This window comes from Polyodon spathula, chromosome 9 (assembly GCF_017654505.1).
Source record: "Polyodon spathula isolate WHYD16114869_AA chromosome 9, ASM1765450v1, whole genome shotgun sequence".
In the NCBI taxonomy this organism is placed as follows: domain Eukaryota; kingdom Metazoa; phylum Chordata; class Actinopteri; order Acipenseriformes; family Polyodontidae; genus Polyodon; species Polyodon spathula.
The window spans coordinates 7675677-7692949 of NC_054542.1; the positions used below are offsets into that span (position 1 = coordinate 7675677).

The 17273-nt window shown below is 38.0% G+C and overlaps 1 protein-coding gene across 2 annotated transcripts; it reads left to right on the forward strand.

Annotated features, from left to right (window-relative positions):
* Positions 1–9587: 9587 nt before the first annotated feature.
* kcnj15 (potassium inwardly rectifying channel subfamily J member 15) lies at positions 9588–16324 on the forward strand. Of its 2 annotated transcripts, none has more exons than XM_041258649.1 (2): positions 9588–9940; positions 14987–16324. In XM_041258649.1, the coding sequence occupies exons 1-2, from the start codon at positions 9920–9922 to the stop codon at positions 16103–16105; spliced, it is 1140 nt and encodes a 379-aa protein (XP_041114583.1). In that variant the 5' UTR covers positions 9588–9919; the 3' UTR covers positions 16106–16324. The 2 variants fall into 2 exon arrangements, with proteins under 2 accessions (XP_041114583.1, XP_041114584.1); XM_041258650.1 differs by lacking the exon at positions 9588–9940 and adding an exon at positions 12426–12737.
* The last annotated feature ends 949 nt before the right edge of the window (positions 16325–17273 follow it).

Genomic DNA, 17273 nt, shown 5'->3' on the forward strand with positions numbered 1-17273 from the left:
GAACCCTTCTGAACCTGTTTCCCAGTCTTGGAGCCCAGCCACACAGCCTCTACTCCCCGGAGGTAGCTCTCTGAGGGCCGGGGGGGAGACCCCTGGTCAGAACCCTTCTGAACCTGTTTCCCAGTTGTTGTTGTTGTTGTTGTTGGTCTTCACATTAAGAGCAGTAGTTCTACTTCATTAGAAGCTGAAACAGATATTGATAAGATTATATGCTGTGGCACACTGTTGTGTGCCACAGCATATAACGAGTGTCAGAACAAAATGACTTCCAGGACAGTGTCATGAAATTAACCTTGGCAAGAAAATAACAACGTCTCATTTACAACGGCAAGCCATCAGTGAAGACCCCAAACCGTATTGACACTGGATACTGAAGAAAAGTAAACACGAGAAAGGAGCATACTGCAGGCTAATAATCAAATGGATTAGCCATTAACATTAAGTGCATGCATTCCATGTGACCGTTATAGATAATGACCTTATAAAGTAGTCCCTTGATCTGTCCTAAATGATAATTTGAAGAGCAATTTCCAGAGTAAATGCATTTGCACATACGGTAGCTAATTAGGCAATGTTCTAGTGTGAAACTAAACACCAGTATAAAAATACTGAAAGCACTGAAAGAGACTTGGAGGAGGTTGAATACATTGATGTGCAAAGTGGTTGAATGAATCTGTGTTTCTGCAGTATCTGATGCGAGGCTGTGTGGCAGTTATCTGTTTCTCTCAGACGAGGTCTCTGTTCTGTCCACTGTAAACTCTTCATTATAAGAAGTAGGCATTACTCAGCTGCAGAATAACCAGCACAGACCTCTGACCGTAAATAACATTATCATTATTAATAAAGACTGCAATCTTTGTTCTATATATTTATTTGAGTGGTTATTATTGTTCTTAATTGTTGTGTCTTTTTGTTCTTTCCCCCCTGTGTTAAAGAGCTACTCTTCAGTTAAAGATGCCACTATGACACTGTGAGGGAACTAGAACAGAAGAGCAGCTCCTGAACCCACAGCTCAACCCCTTACACAGACTCAACAAAAACAACAGCAAGCAGCGTTATTACCATTCAAACAATCAGAGAAACAGCACAGGAAGATGACTGATTTTCAGAGCATGCAGCAGGAAACAAAAATGCCAATAACATCCAGTCTCCAGTGCAGGTTCCAAACTGTATTTGTGTATTTGAGTCCTTGCAATAAGAACAAGGCATACATATGCCAAGCAGCATAACAAGCTGAGGGGACTAACGAAACCTATTTATAAATACTCACTCTTTAACAATAAAAACTGGAGCGATGCATTTTGATTTGATACAGTAGGTGAATATCCACAAAGGGGATTAACAAGGAGAGCTACAATCAGTCAAGCATGACAGAGAAAGCAGGGATCACATCCGGGTGAGAACCTTGACAAACCCTGCTGTATTCATGCTGCAGAAAGCACACACACACACACCAGTTTAAACAATACCAAGACCCAGCACTGGCCAGCCCTAATCTCCCACACTGTCGCTCAGTCATTGTGCTCCTACTTACAGGGACCTGTTCTCTCTCTATATACAGCTGTGACCAAAAGCTGTGCATCAATTTTAGGATTGAGACAGCATTTCTGACCATAGCTCTCTCTCTCTCTCTCTCTCTCTCTCTCTCTCTCTCTCTCTCTCTCTCTCTCTCTCTCTCTCTCTCTCTCTCTCTCTCTCTCTCTCTCTCTCTCTCTCTCTCTCTCTCTCTCTCTCTCTCTCTCTCTCTCTCTCTCTCTCTCTCTCTCTCTCTCTCTCTATATCTATATATATATATATATATATATATATATATATATATATATATACTGTTTAAATATATAACTTGTTTTTATCTGACGGTGTGTTACATAACTGCATCAACTTTTTAGTGCTAACCTCACTTGAGCCTTATGAAGAGGGAGAAAATGATTGTACTGCATTCATAGTCCACTGCTTAATTATCAGACCTTTAAGACAGAGGGAAAAAATGGGTACAAGAAAGCACAGCAGATGTTTATCAATGCTTTCTAAACCAAGTAGAGCACAGAGAACGAGGCGAGGATGAAAAGCGAGCAGATAAAAATATCACTGGTAAGACTCAGAGGCATTGGTGATGCAAGAGAGAGGGGTTCTCTGATGAAACTTAGTAGAAGTATGCATGCAGCATTCTGTTATGTAAGCTACAAAGTGGGCTAATCCTCAAGACTAGGGACCAGGGTCTGGTATATAAAGTGAAACATATTTGGAGGTTACCAGCATAGAAATAACAGATGTCTACTGTTACAGTGGGCAGCTTATGTTTAGGAGAGGAGCACAATTATACAGTACAGCAAGAGTGATCGTTCTGATGAATGCAAGACCTACATAAACATGTTAGAGATAGAACCCCCTACACCTATGAAATATAACCTCAATCTCCCAAATACTGACCTTTTTCAACACATGGCAAATAAATGAGTTCACTTTTACAGTACGCTTGTGTTTCGCTAGATAAGAGGCGCTCTCTAGTGGATCCTTATGGAATTGCACAATCTCATTGGAACAGATGATAGACCATGTCCATGAATGGCACTTGTGTTATTAATTGGCTCATTCTTTAGCAGAGGACCACCAGCTACTGTGTAGTGTCCTTATTATACCCAGAACCCATACAAAAATTAGACTGTTTTCTGTTCTGTTCAGGCAGAATAGGATTGTTAGCATGGTGTATTTTCAACAACAGTGTCTCAAGATAACATGTGCTGTTGGTGCTTGAGTACAGAGTACAATAACATTCCTTTCAATTGCCCGTGCCTTCAAAAAACACCTACTTTTACCAACAAATGCCATTCAGGCATATGAAGTAGCCATCCACTGCTTTTATGAACAGTGTAAGCAAAGGATACGCTACAGTGGTCCAAAGCATCTCAATCTTCAACACTGGACAGGCCACACCTGTCCCTCGGCCAGTGAGGGTATACTTTTGTTTAAAATTGAACGTCATTGTGGGACACTTGAGATTTAAATGGGTTGTAAGTATTTCGGATGGTGTTTGTTTCTAATGATCACAACCCAGCTGGAAACTATGGCATATGAAAACAGAAGAAAGCAGAATCATGGTTTATTTATAAGCAATGTACAATGCTGTTCTGTGTCATCCCCATTCTCTGAATTGTAAATTATGTTTTCCCTTTGCTTTGACTGGTGAGATTGATGCACACATCAAACAGAACTCATTTATCCATTGTCCTCAATTCACAGGCAGGAAATAAATGAATTCAGCTCGCTGGCATAAAGGGAAAATAAAGTTACTATGTGTGTGTATGTATATATATATATATATATATATATATATATATATATATATATATATATATATATATATATATATATATATATATATTACAATTACATTATAATTATAAAAAGAAATCTGTCTGAGTTCATTAACATCAAACAACGTTTGTCTCAGTACCATTCAAAACTACTGCAATGCAATTTTGAATATAATTATTCCAGTTGTCTCAGAGGATGAAAAGGTAAGCAGCTGTCAACCTTTTGAGCTTTCAACTCCAATGAAGTAATCCAGATATACAGATCATTTCAAGACTAGGGAAGTGAAATGGAAATTCGAAATGTAAGGAAAATGTTCACTCCTTCTTTATAAACACTGCAATATCTGCCAATGCTTACTGACATTTTCTTCCAAGTCCTTCAGTTTGTAAGGGGACTCAGTCTGTAAATGATTGCCCACGATACCAATTACTATGTTAGTAAGTTTCCTTTATTGAATCCAATATTCCAAAGTTACACACATACTGCTGAAACCTTATCATCAGACACAACAATGTAGCACCTAATTAGTGATCAATTACCTAAAATTATGGGAGAAGCGTGGGTATGGAATGGTCTCAGGTAAGCACTCTCAGTAGCACTATGAGTGCCTGGCCTAAATATCTTTCCTAACTGTGTGTGTCTGTGTGTGTGTGAAGTTGAACTCTGTGAACTATTCTGACACTGTTTTCCTAACAATATCTAAACACTATCAACACAGATCACACACCTCTTCTACACAAGGTCAGCTGTACTTTATAAAGTCCTTGTTTCTCTGTGTCGTTAGTTGGTTGAGTTGAGAAACATCCTCCCACCTTGCAGCTGTGCGAGCCACAGTGTTTCAAGTGAACCTTTATTGACCCCTTACAGGTTTATTTCCAGTATCCAAAATCTTTCTTTCTTTCATTCTTGCTTTGTAGAAGCAAATGTATAAACTGTTAACACCAGCATGTTGTTTGCAAATGTGTTTCATTAGTTGTTACTGGTTAGCGAATAGACAATCTTTAAAAAAAAGACAGTTGTTTTTAAAATACCTTTTAAAACTCATTGAGAATCATTATAAGGGGGGGGGGGGGGGTTCTGCGCTTGACAAGAAAAATATAAACAATAAAACACCAATTAAAAAAGCAAGCTAGTTATTCACAGGTAATTCATATTTTAAAAAGTGACTAATAAAATAAACTGTACGAGTGTCTTTTTAATTCCCCTTGCCAAGTTAGTCTCCTTCAGAATGGTTGTTTGAGTTGAAATTTGTTTATTGTTTGTTTTCATATGTTTTCAGTCAGCATCTTACAACAGGAAGCACCTGTAAGCACCAAGACCCCAGCAACCCCCTGTCTATAAATAGTTTAAATCTATTAATACATTCACACTGCAGTGAGGAAGTATTGCTTAATGAAGCGGCCTGGCAATCAGAAAACGCTGGAGGATTATAATTCAAATGTCAGAGCCTCTTTTCTTGGTATTCCACTCCTGTGTATTGCCTTTTGAAGCTCCCTCTCCCTCAACCCTGAAGTGGCTAGTAACAGCCTGGAGTGGCTCGATGCCTCCTCACAGCTAGGACCTGTCAACACCAGCTTCCAGGGGAGAACCTGCTTAGTGGAACTACACACTCCACTGCACAATCTGAATTTCAAATCTACCTACCTTCAGGTGCAATGTTTAGCACTGGTAAAACATTAAGTGCCAGTAGCTCTGTTTAAATGTTTAGGTAAGAACATGTTTCCAGTAATTCTTACGTGATATGTTTTCTAATTACATTGTGATTTATTATATGTGCAGGTTTGAAGGGGGGCAGCATAGTTCACAGGTCCTGTTGTCACATGATTTGGATGATAGTGCTGGCAGTTAAAATCTCTGGGCAAACTCAATACCGGTCATTAAGGGTTAGAGCTAGAAAAAAAATCCAATAGCAAGATATTGAAGCAGCAGAACCAAGCATCACTCAGAATGATTGCAGAAAAAGCATGATAAGTGAAATAAAAACGCCACATACTCTTTATAATAATAATACATGGGGCACTTTTGTTTTTAAGACTGTTAATCTCGCCCATCTGAGTTACACACACGTCTTTCTCTCTGGCTGGAGAAAGTGTGCAGCTGTAAAATATGAGTACAGTAGAAGAACTTGAAAGCCTCCCGTCTTTTTATCAGTTTGCCAAAAAACATGTTCTATGGTATGAAGCAGAGTACTATAGGTTTGTTATTATAGCTCTGCATTTTTGTTTCAACAACACGTTCAACAACAGACCCTTTTAATCGAATGATGTAATGCTGTGTTTATTTTTCAAACTGTGAGAAACAGGTATGATATGGCAAAACATTTCAAGCAATAGAGCTACAGTGTCTGGGGTTTAAATGTAATTATGATGTCGCTATCCTTAAAGAAAAACACCAGATTGTAATAGAGATAATGGCTGTGTGAGGTCATTTTATCAAACCACAGACTGTAGTTTTTCTCATCACAGTTGAGGTCATTTAAAGCTGCTATAAGGGAAATGCTGCCTTAATTAAAATGGGTCCCCAGGCACTATTTCAAAAGAATTTGTTTTGAGGTTTATTATTTGACAATCCCCATCAGTTAATATAGCTCAAACAAGCCACTGCCAAGACTGAACCTTCACTGGAAATATAAACCCTGATCAGGGATGACCACGAGCCGTTCAGTACTGTTCAGCAGTCCTATGACAACTAACACTTTTAAGGATGTTCTCAAGTGTAAGTGTCTGTCGCTGATCATTTGCTTTGCGGTTTTCTGCTACTTCTGCACAGTGATGAGGATCGTGCGTTTCAAAGGCCTTTCTCCAAATACAGTAAAAGCCTTTTTTTTATTATTTCTGTTGCCAGTTTAATGTTTAGGTGCACACTCTGTCTTGGGATTTCATACTCTACCTGTAAGTGTTGATAAAGTCATACAACAATCTTTTTTTTTCTTTTTCATAACATGTCCAGTTTAAATTGAGCCCTATAACCCTAGATCTAACGTCCAGTTAAGAGCTCTTATAAATGAACATCCTACATCGTTATAGACTGTGAATCTGCCCAGCCACTTTTGAACAGTCCAATGCTACAGTTATTCATTATGTGCTGTTATCATTTTCTGCAGTTGCGTTGATATGAGAATAAATGCATTTTTTTTTTCTCTATAGTAAATTTGTCTATTCCCGATTTGGGGGCTATGGTGTTTGATAAAATCTCTCTATAAATAGACCTGCCCCTATTCAGAACACAGTCTGGAGTATTCTGATTGGAATTTTGTTATGTAACCGCACAGTCTGGACCTCAGAGATGCTGCTGGACTTGTTAGACAAGTTTGCCAAATGAACAGTGAAACCTTGCATAAAGGGCACCCTGTGTTTTATAATATAATACCTGAACACAGGAAGGTCTTATGCAATAATAAACAATGTAAACGCAAAGATTTACACAAAACGCTTGTTTATCTCATTTTGTTTGGGAGTGCATTCACTATTCCTCCTTAAAATTTCTAGGCTAGTTGACTATTAAAAGTTCAAAGCAGTGAACCCCTGTAAAGTGATACATATAAAGGACTTCTATGGACTATAATATACATTTAATAAACATCCCTACCAATAAATAAATACATGCATAAATTCAAGCACAATTTTACACCATGTTGTCATGTACCAGATTCTAATGGAATTGTAGTTGTGTACCAGGTTCTAATGGAATTGTTGTCATGTACCAGGTTCTAATGGAATTGTAGTCACGTACCAGGTTCTAATGGAATTGTAGTTGTGTACCAGGTCCTAATGGAATTGTTGTCACGTACCAGGTCCTAATGGAATTGTTGACACGTGTCAGGTTCTAATGGAATTGTAGTCACGTACCAGGTTTTACACACACACACACACACACACACACACACACACACACACACACACACACACACACACACACACACTTATATTTCTGTTTGGTATCAGCAGCAGGCACAGCACTTCTCTGGAATGTCGTTGCTTACTGCTTAGACATGCTCTGCAGTGGCCCCAGGATAAATATTATAGGAAGGCTGCTAAACACTTCTGTAACTTATGTACAGACTGTGCTGAGCAGTAACAATATTTCACACAGGACTGACAGGCAATGACAGTATTTAAGGTGGAACAGCTGGATTCATTTGCAGGTGAGCCTGTTGACTGCTGGTGACCGCTGGATGATGTTTTACAGTCACTGCTTCCATAACACTGTTAGCTTTCTCAAACTCTGAGCAAGCTGTGTGAGAAAGAGAGAGCTGTGGGTGCTGTGGGGGGAGTCTAGAGATTTTACAATTCATTTAACACGCTACATGAAGGTAGATACATGTGTATGTACACATAATTGCAGTGTTATTGTGGGCAGTTATAACACACTTTATGTGTATATCTTTTTGCACGATACATGTAAGAACAACATTGTATCAGAAAATGGCTAGGAAGGGTTAGGGTTAGGGTTAGGGTTAGGGTTAGGGTTAGATTTGGGGTTAGGATTAGGGTTAGGGTTAGGGTTTCGGCTATTTTGCAAAAAACGATTTACCCATTAAGTACATAGTAACTATGCATAATAACATTGTAATTATGTGTAAGTACATGTGTATTTACTGAGCAACTACCATGCAAATACACAGTACTTAGAGGCACATTGTAAAGTGTCACTACATTAAATATATAAAGCCTCAAAACAGCCCACCTGAAAGAGTGCCCTTAATCATTTACATTCCCTTCCATTTCTTTAAAGCTCCCTTAAGTGGGTTTGATAGCATGTCCACATAAAACATCACCTTGGTTTGAACAGCACAATAATAGAGAGAATTCCAGTCACAAGCGCAGGCTCGAGTTCACAGTGATTAGTGCTGTAATATGAAAGACGCACAGTAAGTCACGCAATCCACAGCATCACTGCCCCTGTTTCTCAAGGTTACCTGCCTTCTTAAGAATCATTGCCTAGCATGTTATTACAAAGCAAAAGAACAAAGTGCTCGAGTGTGTTGAAGATTAGCTGTACTCTCACCCATTAAGAACAAGCTGTGAACCTGATCTGTTTGTTTCGTATGCTGTGTGTATTGCCGCTTTGCTGTGAATGGAAGTGGGTGGATTCACTGACACTCTTCCTTCCCCTTGACATATATAGACCAGTTTGAACAGGCCACAGGAGACATGCTTTTCATTGGGAGCTATTTTCATCTCATTTTAGTTACAAATTGAATCCCCTGCTGACGCCTGTTTTAGTCAGTTCAGTGACTGGATGTCAAAAACAAGTAAGTTGCAAGTGGTTGGTTAAGCCTTGATCCAGGAAAAAATCTGATTTAAGACAGATAGGGCTTAAATATTAAATTAGCCTGCGTTAAATGTTAGCCACGTCTAATTTAAAGTGTTAAAGTATTTAAGACCATCATCCCCTAGATTTGACCAAAGGAGTATGGTAGTCTCAAATGACCTGGCAAGCCCAATACTTCATAAGTTCAATTATATGACGAAGATGTATTAATAACAATATATAACAACTCTGGTAAAGTTACTAAATACAAAATGATATCAAGTAATCATGATGGAAAACAGATAATAAATAAATAATAGTGTCTAATATCATGTTATCCATACAAACCAACATATTTTTTTAACTAAACACTTGAGATGCAGGGTTTTAGATCATATAAGGGCTATATATACATTATAGATCTCAGACCCAATCAGGTTGCTTAGAATCTTGAATCAGGAATAAATTTTTTGGTCTGATTTTTAAACGTGAAAAGACATTTTAAAATTGAAAATAAATATTGTCCCACCGTGTGCTCTATTTAGAACAGATATAGTTTCACAAAAAGCTTCTTTCCAGTACATCAAAGTGGGCTCCTTGTTTTTTTCTTGAATCCCTAATGCCCTAAGCATTGGGTATGATGGCTTCTTCACTGTATGTCACAGCTGAGCAGTTAACTTGTTCGACATGTAAAGCTGCATGTTAGGGGCAGCGCAGTTAGCAGCATGCTTGTCAATGAGCTTGAATTCATTTGTCATGGCTGACTGGTTTCTAGGTTTTATGCGCTTTAGGGAATGTAAGTGTGGGTTGTTGGTTAATACCTAACCCAGCAATCTGTCCTCTAATCAGCAACTTTCTTGACGTCCTTTTTATTTGAAGAGAAGGGAATGTTTTAGTGCTCAGTAAGTGAGTTGACATGCTTGTTTTTGTCATTACCACTATTATTATTGTTCATTCTGATTGGTAGACACATCACGCGTGCTTTTAATGCTTGTGTGGTGGCTTCAGGTTCTTGGCACCTGGAGGAAGGAGCAGGGTAGTGTGGAAGGAGCAGGGTAGCGTGGAAGGAGCTTGTTTGCCTAGACTGCAGTGTTTACTTTGTGAAGTCCCTGAAGTTTTAATCAGTCTGACTGGGAAGAGCCAAAGTTCATTTCTCTATCAAATCTTTGAAGACACTTCTGGCCTCGCTGATAGATATTACAGGTCTTGCATCTCATATTTCTCTCAAATACCTGGACTAACTTGTTCTAGTCTGTCAGGAACCTACAGGCAGCTACCCAAAAAGAAACTTAAACACAAAATAACATTGCTTACAGACGTCCATGCTCCCCCGAGGAATGACAGTGAGCAGATGAACAGCAAACTTTTTAAGGTAAGAGGCTTGGATCTGTTTGCTGAAAAGGAAGGAATGATACGATTGCATTAACGTTCACAAGAATAAAAATGACAAAAATGTGAGTTGTCATTCCTGCGGAATATACAGCTACTCACACCAAGGGATGTTGATTTAGTCAACAAGAAGTCCTGCTGGTTTGAATGTCATTGAGTCAACACTATACAGCTTGGTAATGCCAGCTACATGCTTTTCTGTTTTGTACATTTTATACACAAGCAATAGTAATGAAAAATTACTCGAAGGTCCTTAAAAGCCACCTGTTCTGGATTCAGTTTTGTTGTGTTGTTCTTTCTCTGTAAAGTTGAATGAACTTTGGATTATCTTTAAAGGTATTGCGTGAGAAATGACACCATCTGGAATCTCACTGATTCACTATTTTAAACAATTCTAAACTAATTAGAGTTATGTCATCAGGTTTGAAACATTTTGCTGTAAAATGATTTCCAGCTGCTGGGTTATTGTCCCAAGCATTTGAAGGTTGAACAAGTTGAAAGCTGATTTTGTTATAGCAGTACCATTCCTGATGTGCTAAACATTAGTGTGAATTAAAATCATCTGCTGGTTGTTTAAAATCATTGTACCTTATCCTAACTCGCCGGATTTGGCAGCTCTTCCCATATGGAAAAATAATATATTGCAGTTCATGTTAAAGCAATAAAAATATATTTAAAATACATGGTAATATATTGTCATCTCTTTCCTAAATATATACTGTATAGAGCAACATATTTTTAAAAATATTGTCATACATTTCAGAAAACATTCCAAATATATTGCAGCACATTCCTACAAGAATAGAAGATATATTTTATTGATGGCAGAATGCTAAAATATATTTTGGATTTCATCAAAATATAGTGCAATACATTGTAAAAAAAAAAAAAAAAAAAAAAGGTTACTTATTGAAACAAAATCTTTGCAATTTCAACATGCATAAAAAAAATGTAATTCCTTTTCTCTGACTCCGAGTTTAAATGTGTTATTAAATAAATAAATAACATTGTTTAAGGAACAATAACAAATTAAAACTGAGGTCTACAGAATGTGTTTGCATCATAATCATTTAATAGAATGTTTCATACAGGAATGGAACATTGTTTATTTTTAAAATTTTATTCCTTGGCAAATGTTCTGATATGCAAATGTACCAATAACAAAGTTTCTTTTGAGGTGTTGAAAGGAAATGCTTTTATATCATAGTTATTCATGATAATAACATCAGTCTTTTTGGACTAGATTCTCAGTTTTGTTTTTCATAGAATATAAAACAATTTTAATTCTAAAAAGAAATAATAAACAGCTGATTACTTCTAACAAGCCACTGTGGTACATTTCCGAGATGTTGAATTTTATTGGGTGCGTTTTTCATTTCTAAAAACAAATGTGCTAATGACAGTTAGGACTAAATAGCTTTGAGAATCTATCCCATTATCTTTAAAACAAGTGTCAAATAAAGATGTTTATTTGTGCCGTCAAGAACAATCAGAACAATCAGAACTCCACACTGGTGCTGACGCTCTGATCCAGCAGCAGTTGCTGCAGGGGACCTGTTCCACTTAGCCATGTCTGGTATGATTGAGGAATTCTAAGCATGCAGTTTAACCATGTATTCTGAACCCATCTCCCATTGTTTTGCCTTGCCTTGAAGAGAAGTCTCCTGTCTGTGCTTCAGCCAGTCCTTTCCCTCAGGCCATTGTTTGCCCAAGGGCATATGAGGTGATGTGTGCAGTGCTAGGCGGTGCTCTTAAACTTGTATGTATCCCCTATTGCCTGCAGTGGTTCCATGAAAACTTTATATTTTGTCCTCAGGAACTGTTTCCTGTTTTCCAATTGGGCTGTTTCACTTTGGAGAAACCAGTCTGGCCAGATTGAGTTGGCTTGGTTTGCTTTGCAGTGAACTCCGGTCTCCACCCAGCAAAAAAGCAGTAGAAAATGGTCAAGTGACTTGATAGCCTTCTGGTGCATTTGATTAAGGGCCCCCTCTGGTACTGTATATCCGCCACTGTTTCGGTATTCTTCAAGCCGTTGCCAGCACAATTTTTTTCTGAAATGAGAAGTGTCCGAATTGTTTATTACTGGTTTTGTGAACAGACAGAAATGCTCAGTTAACCTTGAGCCTCTGAGCTGCTGTATTCAGATCCAGAGTTCCATGGCTCTGTTTGTCAAACCTGATTAGCTTGCTGTTGAGATTCATTTAACGCTTTGAATCTGACAAGTCACTGGATCCACTCCAGTCATTGCACACTACAGCTCTAACACATTCCGCTGTGCTGTGGTGGAACTTTGTTTGCAAAAAAGACACACAGATTATATCTTAAAGAGAGACCTTACAAAGTGAATTTCACGCATGCACTCACATGGCTTTGTAAGTTGTAGATGTCTTAATAGAACCAGATTGATAGGAAATCTGATATAGACGTATCACTCTTTTATAAGCTAACTCGGAGCTGTGTTTGCTGAATTTAAAGAACATGACAGGCTTATTTCCTTTCAAAAGCAAATAATGTAGTAAACACCCTCTTGAAATCTGTGCTCATAAGAGCAAGCCTGCTGACTTGATATATTCCTGTTGTTTTTGTTTTATTTAAATTTTTTTATGACGGATTGTCGCATTTTGCTCAGTCCTCAGCCACTCCCTCCCACCTGTAGGAATGCACTGCCGATATAACACGACAAATAGAGAGCCCAGGTTTCAATGTGAATTCAACTCCCCTGGGCAGCAGAAGTTATTGCACTGCTGTGTCTTGGAAGGCTGGGAGCTAAGAAACGCACTGTGAGTTTTTATGCTAGGCTTTTGTGTTTCTTCTTCAGAAGAGTAAATGAGTACAAATGAGCTTGTTCATTTTAATAGGTAGTAAAGCAAAGGTCAAAACTTTACGATATTGGTTCTTCAGTAAAGGTTTAGGAAATGTGATACATTCTTAAATTGAATAATGAAGGGTGTTTATGGTATGATGATACCACCTAAAGGGATTATGAGAATACCCAACGTGCATGCAAATGAACATTTGGTTAACAATATATTTAATGAGAAATTATAACTGTATTTCTTAGACCAAAACATGCTTTTATTTACGAGAATATGTCCGTAAATAAACAATGATTCAATGAATATATAGAAAATCACTTTAGAGAAGAAAATATCAATTCATTTGATTTTGGTGGTTTCCTTTTGCAATATTGTCTATTGACTAAACAACGATAAAATATTATTCTACACTTAATTGAGTAAGAACCATTCTGGAGTTCTGCTAAAAAAATTTGCTTGAGCTGTAATTAACCAAAAAATACTTTTTGTTTGGATGGCAAAATGTGTCTATTTAAACTGTTTAAACTAAGCTCTTAAGTGAATTTTGTTATGCTGTACTTTAAACTTACTCAAAGATATATACTCCAGTAGGACTAAAAATACACTTTTTAGACAAACATTTCAGTAAGTTCTTTATCAAAGCAGCAACATTATGCTAGGTAACACTGAATAGAAATGCCTACAACCATCAGGTTTTTTTTTTTCACAGTGTTTTTGGTTTTTTAAAAGCCATCATAAGGATAGCAGCAATTATTATTAATATTACTAGTATTAATATTATTATTATTATTATTATTATTTAGTACTACTACTGTACTTTAATGTCATGGCACTGTACTTATTTGTCTAGAAGCATATGTTCTTGAGCAGTATAAGACTATTAATAATCAAAATGTTGGCTTAGCCACGCTTTACATTCTAGCTGTGTTTAGATGGTTGGAATTCTGAAATGGAGAGATTTTTAATGGAACCCAACAGTGTATTCAGTTTAGATGCAGCTCCACGTTAAACCCCGGTACACGCTGTGTTAAAAGTGTTAAGGGATTAAAAACAGTACAGTACAGTACTATCAAATGGCGTATATCCCGAGTTAAAGGATGACTCCATCAATATAACGCAGGTGTCTTTGTTAAGAGGCCTTGCTCGAGGCGATTTGTCTCATAAACAGAATGCAAGCACAACTGAAAAAAAAGTACAAAGTAAAAAAATAAAAAGCAATTAAATCAGAAAAAAATGGTATTCCAATAAAGACAGCCCTTTGGGTTTTGGAAAAGAGGTTGCTTCTTCAGATGAAAATATATTATCTAAATGTGAAACACCACAAACAACTTCATAGCATGCCTGCAGGTGTCTCAAAGCAAATAAGGTATGTTTGTAATAAACTGATGAAAAAACAGCAGTAAATGCTACATGAAAACTGTGCAGTTCGGTCGCCAGTGTTTACAGTGTGACAGCACAACAGTTTGGATGGGAAACGACCCATTAAAAAAACAAATACAGGCATTGACTTTGGAAAAACAGAAAACATGAGGGTTCTGTGCGTGACGCCAGCACTTTGAGAGGAAAATCATAACCTCTTCTTTTGACCTGTTCTCATGTATTCCAAGAACAAATCTATGCTTATATATATATATATATATATATATATATATATATATATATATATATATATATACACACACACACACACACACACACACACACACACACACACACACACACACACACACACACGTGTTGCACGTTTAGAACACCCCATTGCTTCTGTTGTTTTAATTTGTTGTGCATATGAAATCAAACCACTATAACTGAAAATCTTCTAGCATATACAGTGTGTGTATATATATATATATATATATTATATATATATATATATATATATATATATACACACACACACACACACACACACAACACTCTTATTTCTATTTAAATCTAATTTTTTTTTTCTTCCCATAAGTGATTTAATAAACCCCTCAATAATACCACTAGAGTAAAAAAAAAAGTTTATTAGTGATTTATGAGTCAATGAGTTAATGAGTCAAGACTTTTGATTTGCCCACCTGCTTTCATTTAAGCAGCGGTCACTGATTCACTGCGGTGGTATTTAGATCTGCTCCTGTTAAGATGCTCATAATAGAAGCACTGTGACTTACATTCAAAGAGAATAGCACTGGGTTCTGTTGCTGACTTCCGTGTTGTTTCTTCCGCAGGCCTGTAAGGAAATGGAAGCAACTCATATTGACATATTAAAGGATCCCCTTGTCTCTAGCTCTGCTATGCAGGACACCAGAAAGAAGCGCAGGGTGGTGACCAAGGATGGGCACAGCAACGTTAAGGTTGACCACGTTGACGGCTTGGCCATGCTTTACCTGCACGACCTGTGGACCACTGTCATAGACATGAAATGGCGTTACAAGCTGACCCTGTTCTCTGCCACTTTCATGATGACCTGGTTCTTTTTCGGTCTCATCTTTTACATAATTGCCCTGATCCACGGGGACCTGGACGTGCCAGACACGGCGTCTAACCACACCCCATGTGTGATGAACGTGCAGTCCTTAACCGGGGCCTTCCTCTTCTCTCTGGAGTCACAGACCACCATCGGCTATGGCTTCCGTTTCATCACGGAGGAGTGCCCCCTGGCCATCTCCGTGCTGGTGGCCCAGCTGGTCTTGACTACCTTGGCGGAGATCTTCATCACTGGCACCTTTTTGGCGAAGCTGGCCAGACCCAAGAAGCGCGCAGAGACCATCATGTTCAGCCACAATGCGGTTATCACAAAGCATGACGGCAAACTGTGTCTCATAATCCGGGTGGCCAACATGAGGAAGAGCCTACTCATCCAATGCCAGCTCACGGGAAAGATGCTGCACACCTACGTCACCAAAGAGGGGGAGAAGATCCTCCTGAACCAGACTAGCATCCGCTTCCAGGTGGACTCTGCCTCCGACAGCCCCTTCCTGATCCTGCCAATGACTTTCTACCATGTGATCAACGATGCAAGCCCACTGAAAGACCTCACTGCCGCCAACCTGAGGGAGAAGGAGTTTGAGATCGTGGTTATCCTGAACGCCACGGTGGAGTCCACCAGCGGCACCTGCCAGAGCCGAACCTCCTACATCCCAGAGGAGATCCTCTGGGGCTATGACTTCATGCCTGTGGTGTTCAACTCCCCAAGTGGGAAATACATTGCGGACTTCAAACAATACAACAAGGTCATTCGAAGCACTGATTACTTCTTTGCCACAGATCTTGAGAAGTTAAAACTGGAAGAAGAGTACCGAAAAGATGATCAAATGGAAAGAGAAGGACATTTAAATGAGCCATGACACAAATACTTTCTAGAAAGTGTTTATAGAAATTTAAATTTTTAGCATCTTTTTATTTATTTATTTTTGTTTTGTTTTGGCAACTGCAGCACGAGGATTGAGGACTTTGTGATTTTTCAGATAGCTTCAGAATCAGAAACATTGTAATTCTGATTTTATATATAATAATAATACTGCTGGAGCCACCTGTCTCCTTTGTTAGACTTGCACACAAATTCTGTTGTGTCAGTATATATATATATATATATATATTATATATATATATATATATATATATATATATATATATATATATATATATATATATCTGATGACCATTTCTTAAAGTCTCTATTTGGCTGTACTATAATTGCTTTCAGTCTCCAGTGACTAAGCAGTTCAAATATTTGTTTGAAGAAAGTTCCAGCTACAACTGAAGCTCATTGAAACACGTTCATTTACAATACTGCTCTGTGTTATTATTATCTAGGATTCTGAAGCACACAATATCAGGAAATATAAATCATTGCTATCAATATCAATATCAGTAGGTAAACGGGATCTCAAAGTTTCGCAATAAACACATCTATTGAGTACTGTGAAACTTTTTTAACTTTTGCATTTGTAACCACTTAGAAGTGAAAGGTTCCTGTTCTGTATATAAAGCCACTTCGTTAAGTATAAAGATGTCCTTAATAACAACAAACGGGCCGCTGTGCTGCAATTTTCTCAGTTTTCTCAACTTTCACTGCAAATGGTACCTGGAAGAATCAGCTATGGAATGACATTACCTGCATCTATCAACCTTTGCTTTATTGAAGATCAAGCTCAATGGAAAATATGTGATGTTGTTCTAGATCTTCTATATACAGGGCTGTGTCTGATCTGTATGATTACTCTGAAGGAGCTCATATACAGGGCTGTGTCTGATCTGTATGATTACTCTGAAGGAGCTCATATACAGGGCTGTGTCTGATCTGTATGATTACTCTGAAGGAGCTCATATACAGGGCTGTGTCTGATCTGTATGATTACTCTGAAGGAGCTCATATACAGGGCTGTGTCTGATCTGTATGATTACTCTGAAGGAGCTCATATACAGGGCTGTGTCTGATCTGTATGATTACTCTGAAGGAGCTCATATACAGGGCTGTGTCTGATCTGTATGATTACTCTGAAGGAGCTCATA

What these genes read in the sequence shown, in the direction of transcription:
- kcnj15 (XM_041258649.1), top strand. Translation starts at nt 9,920, where the DNA reads ATGAACAGCAAACTTTTTAAG. An exon ending in TGAACAGCAAACTTTTTAAG is followed by an intron (nt 9,941 to 14,986) that starts GTAAGAGGCTTG and finishes TTTCTTCCGCAG; the next exon opens with GCCTGTAAGGAAATGGAAGC.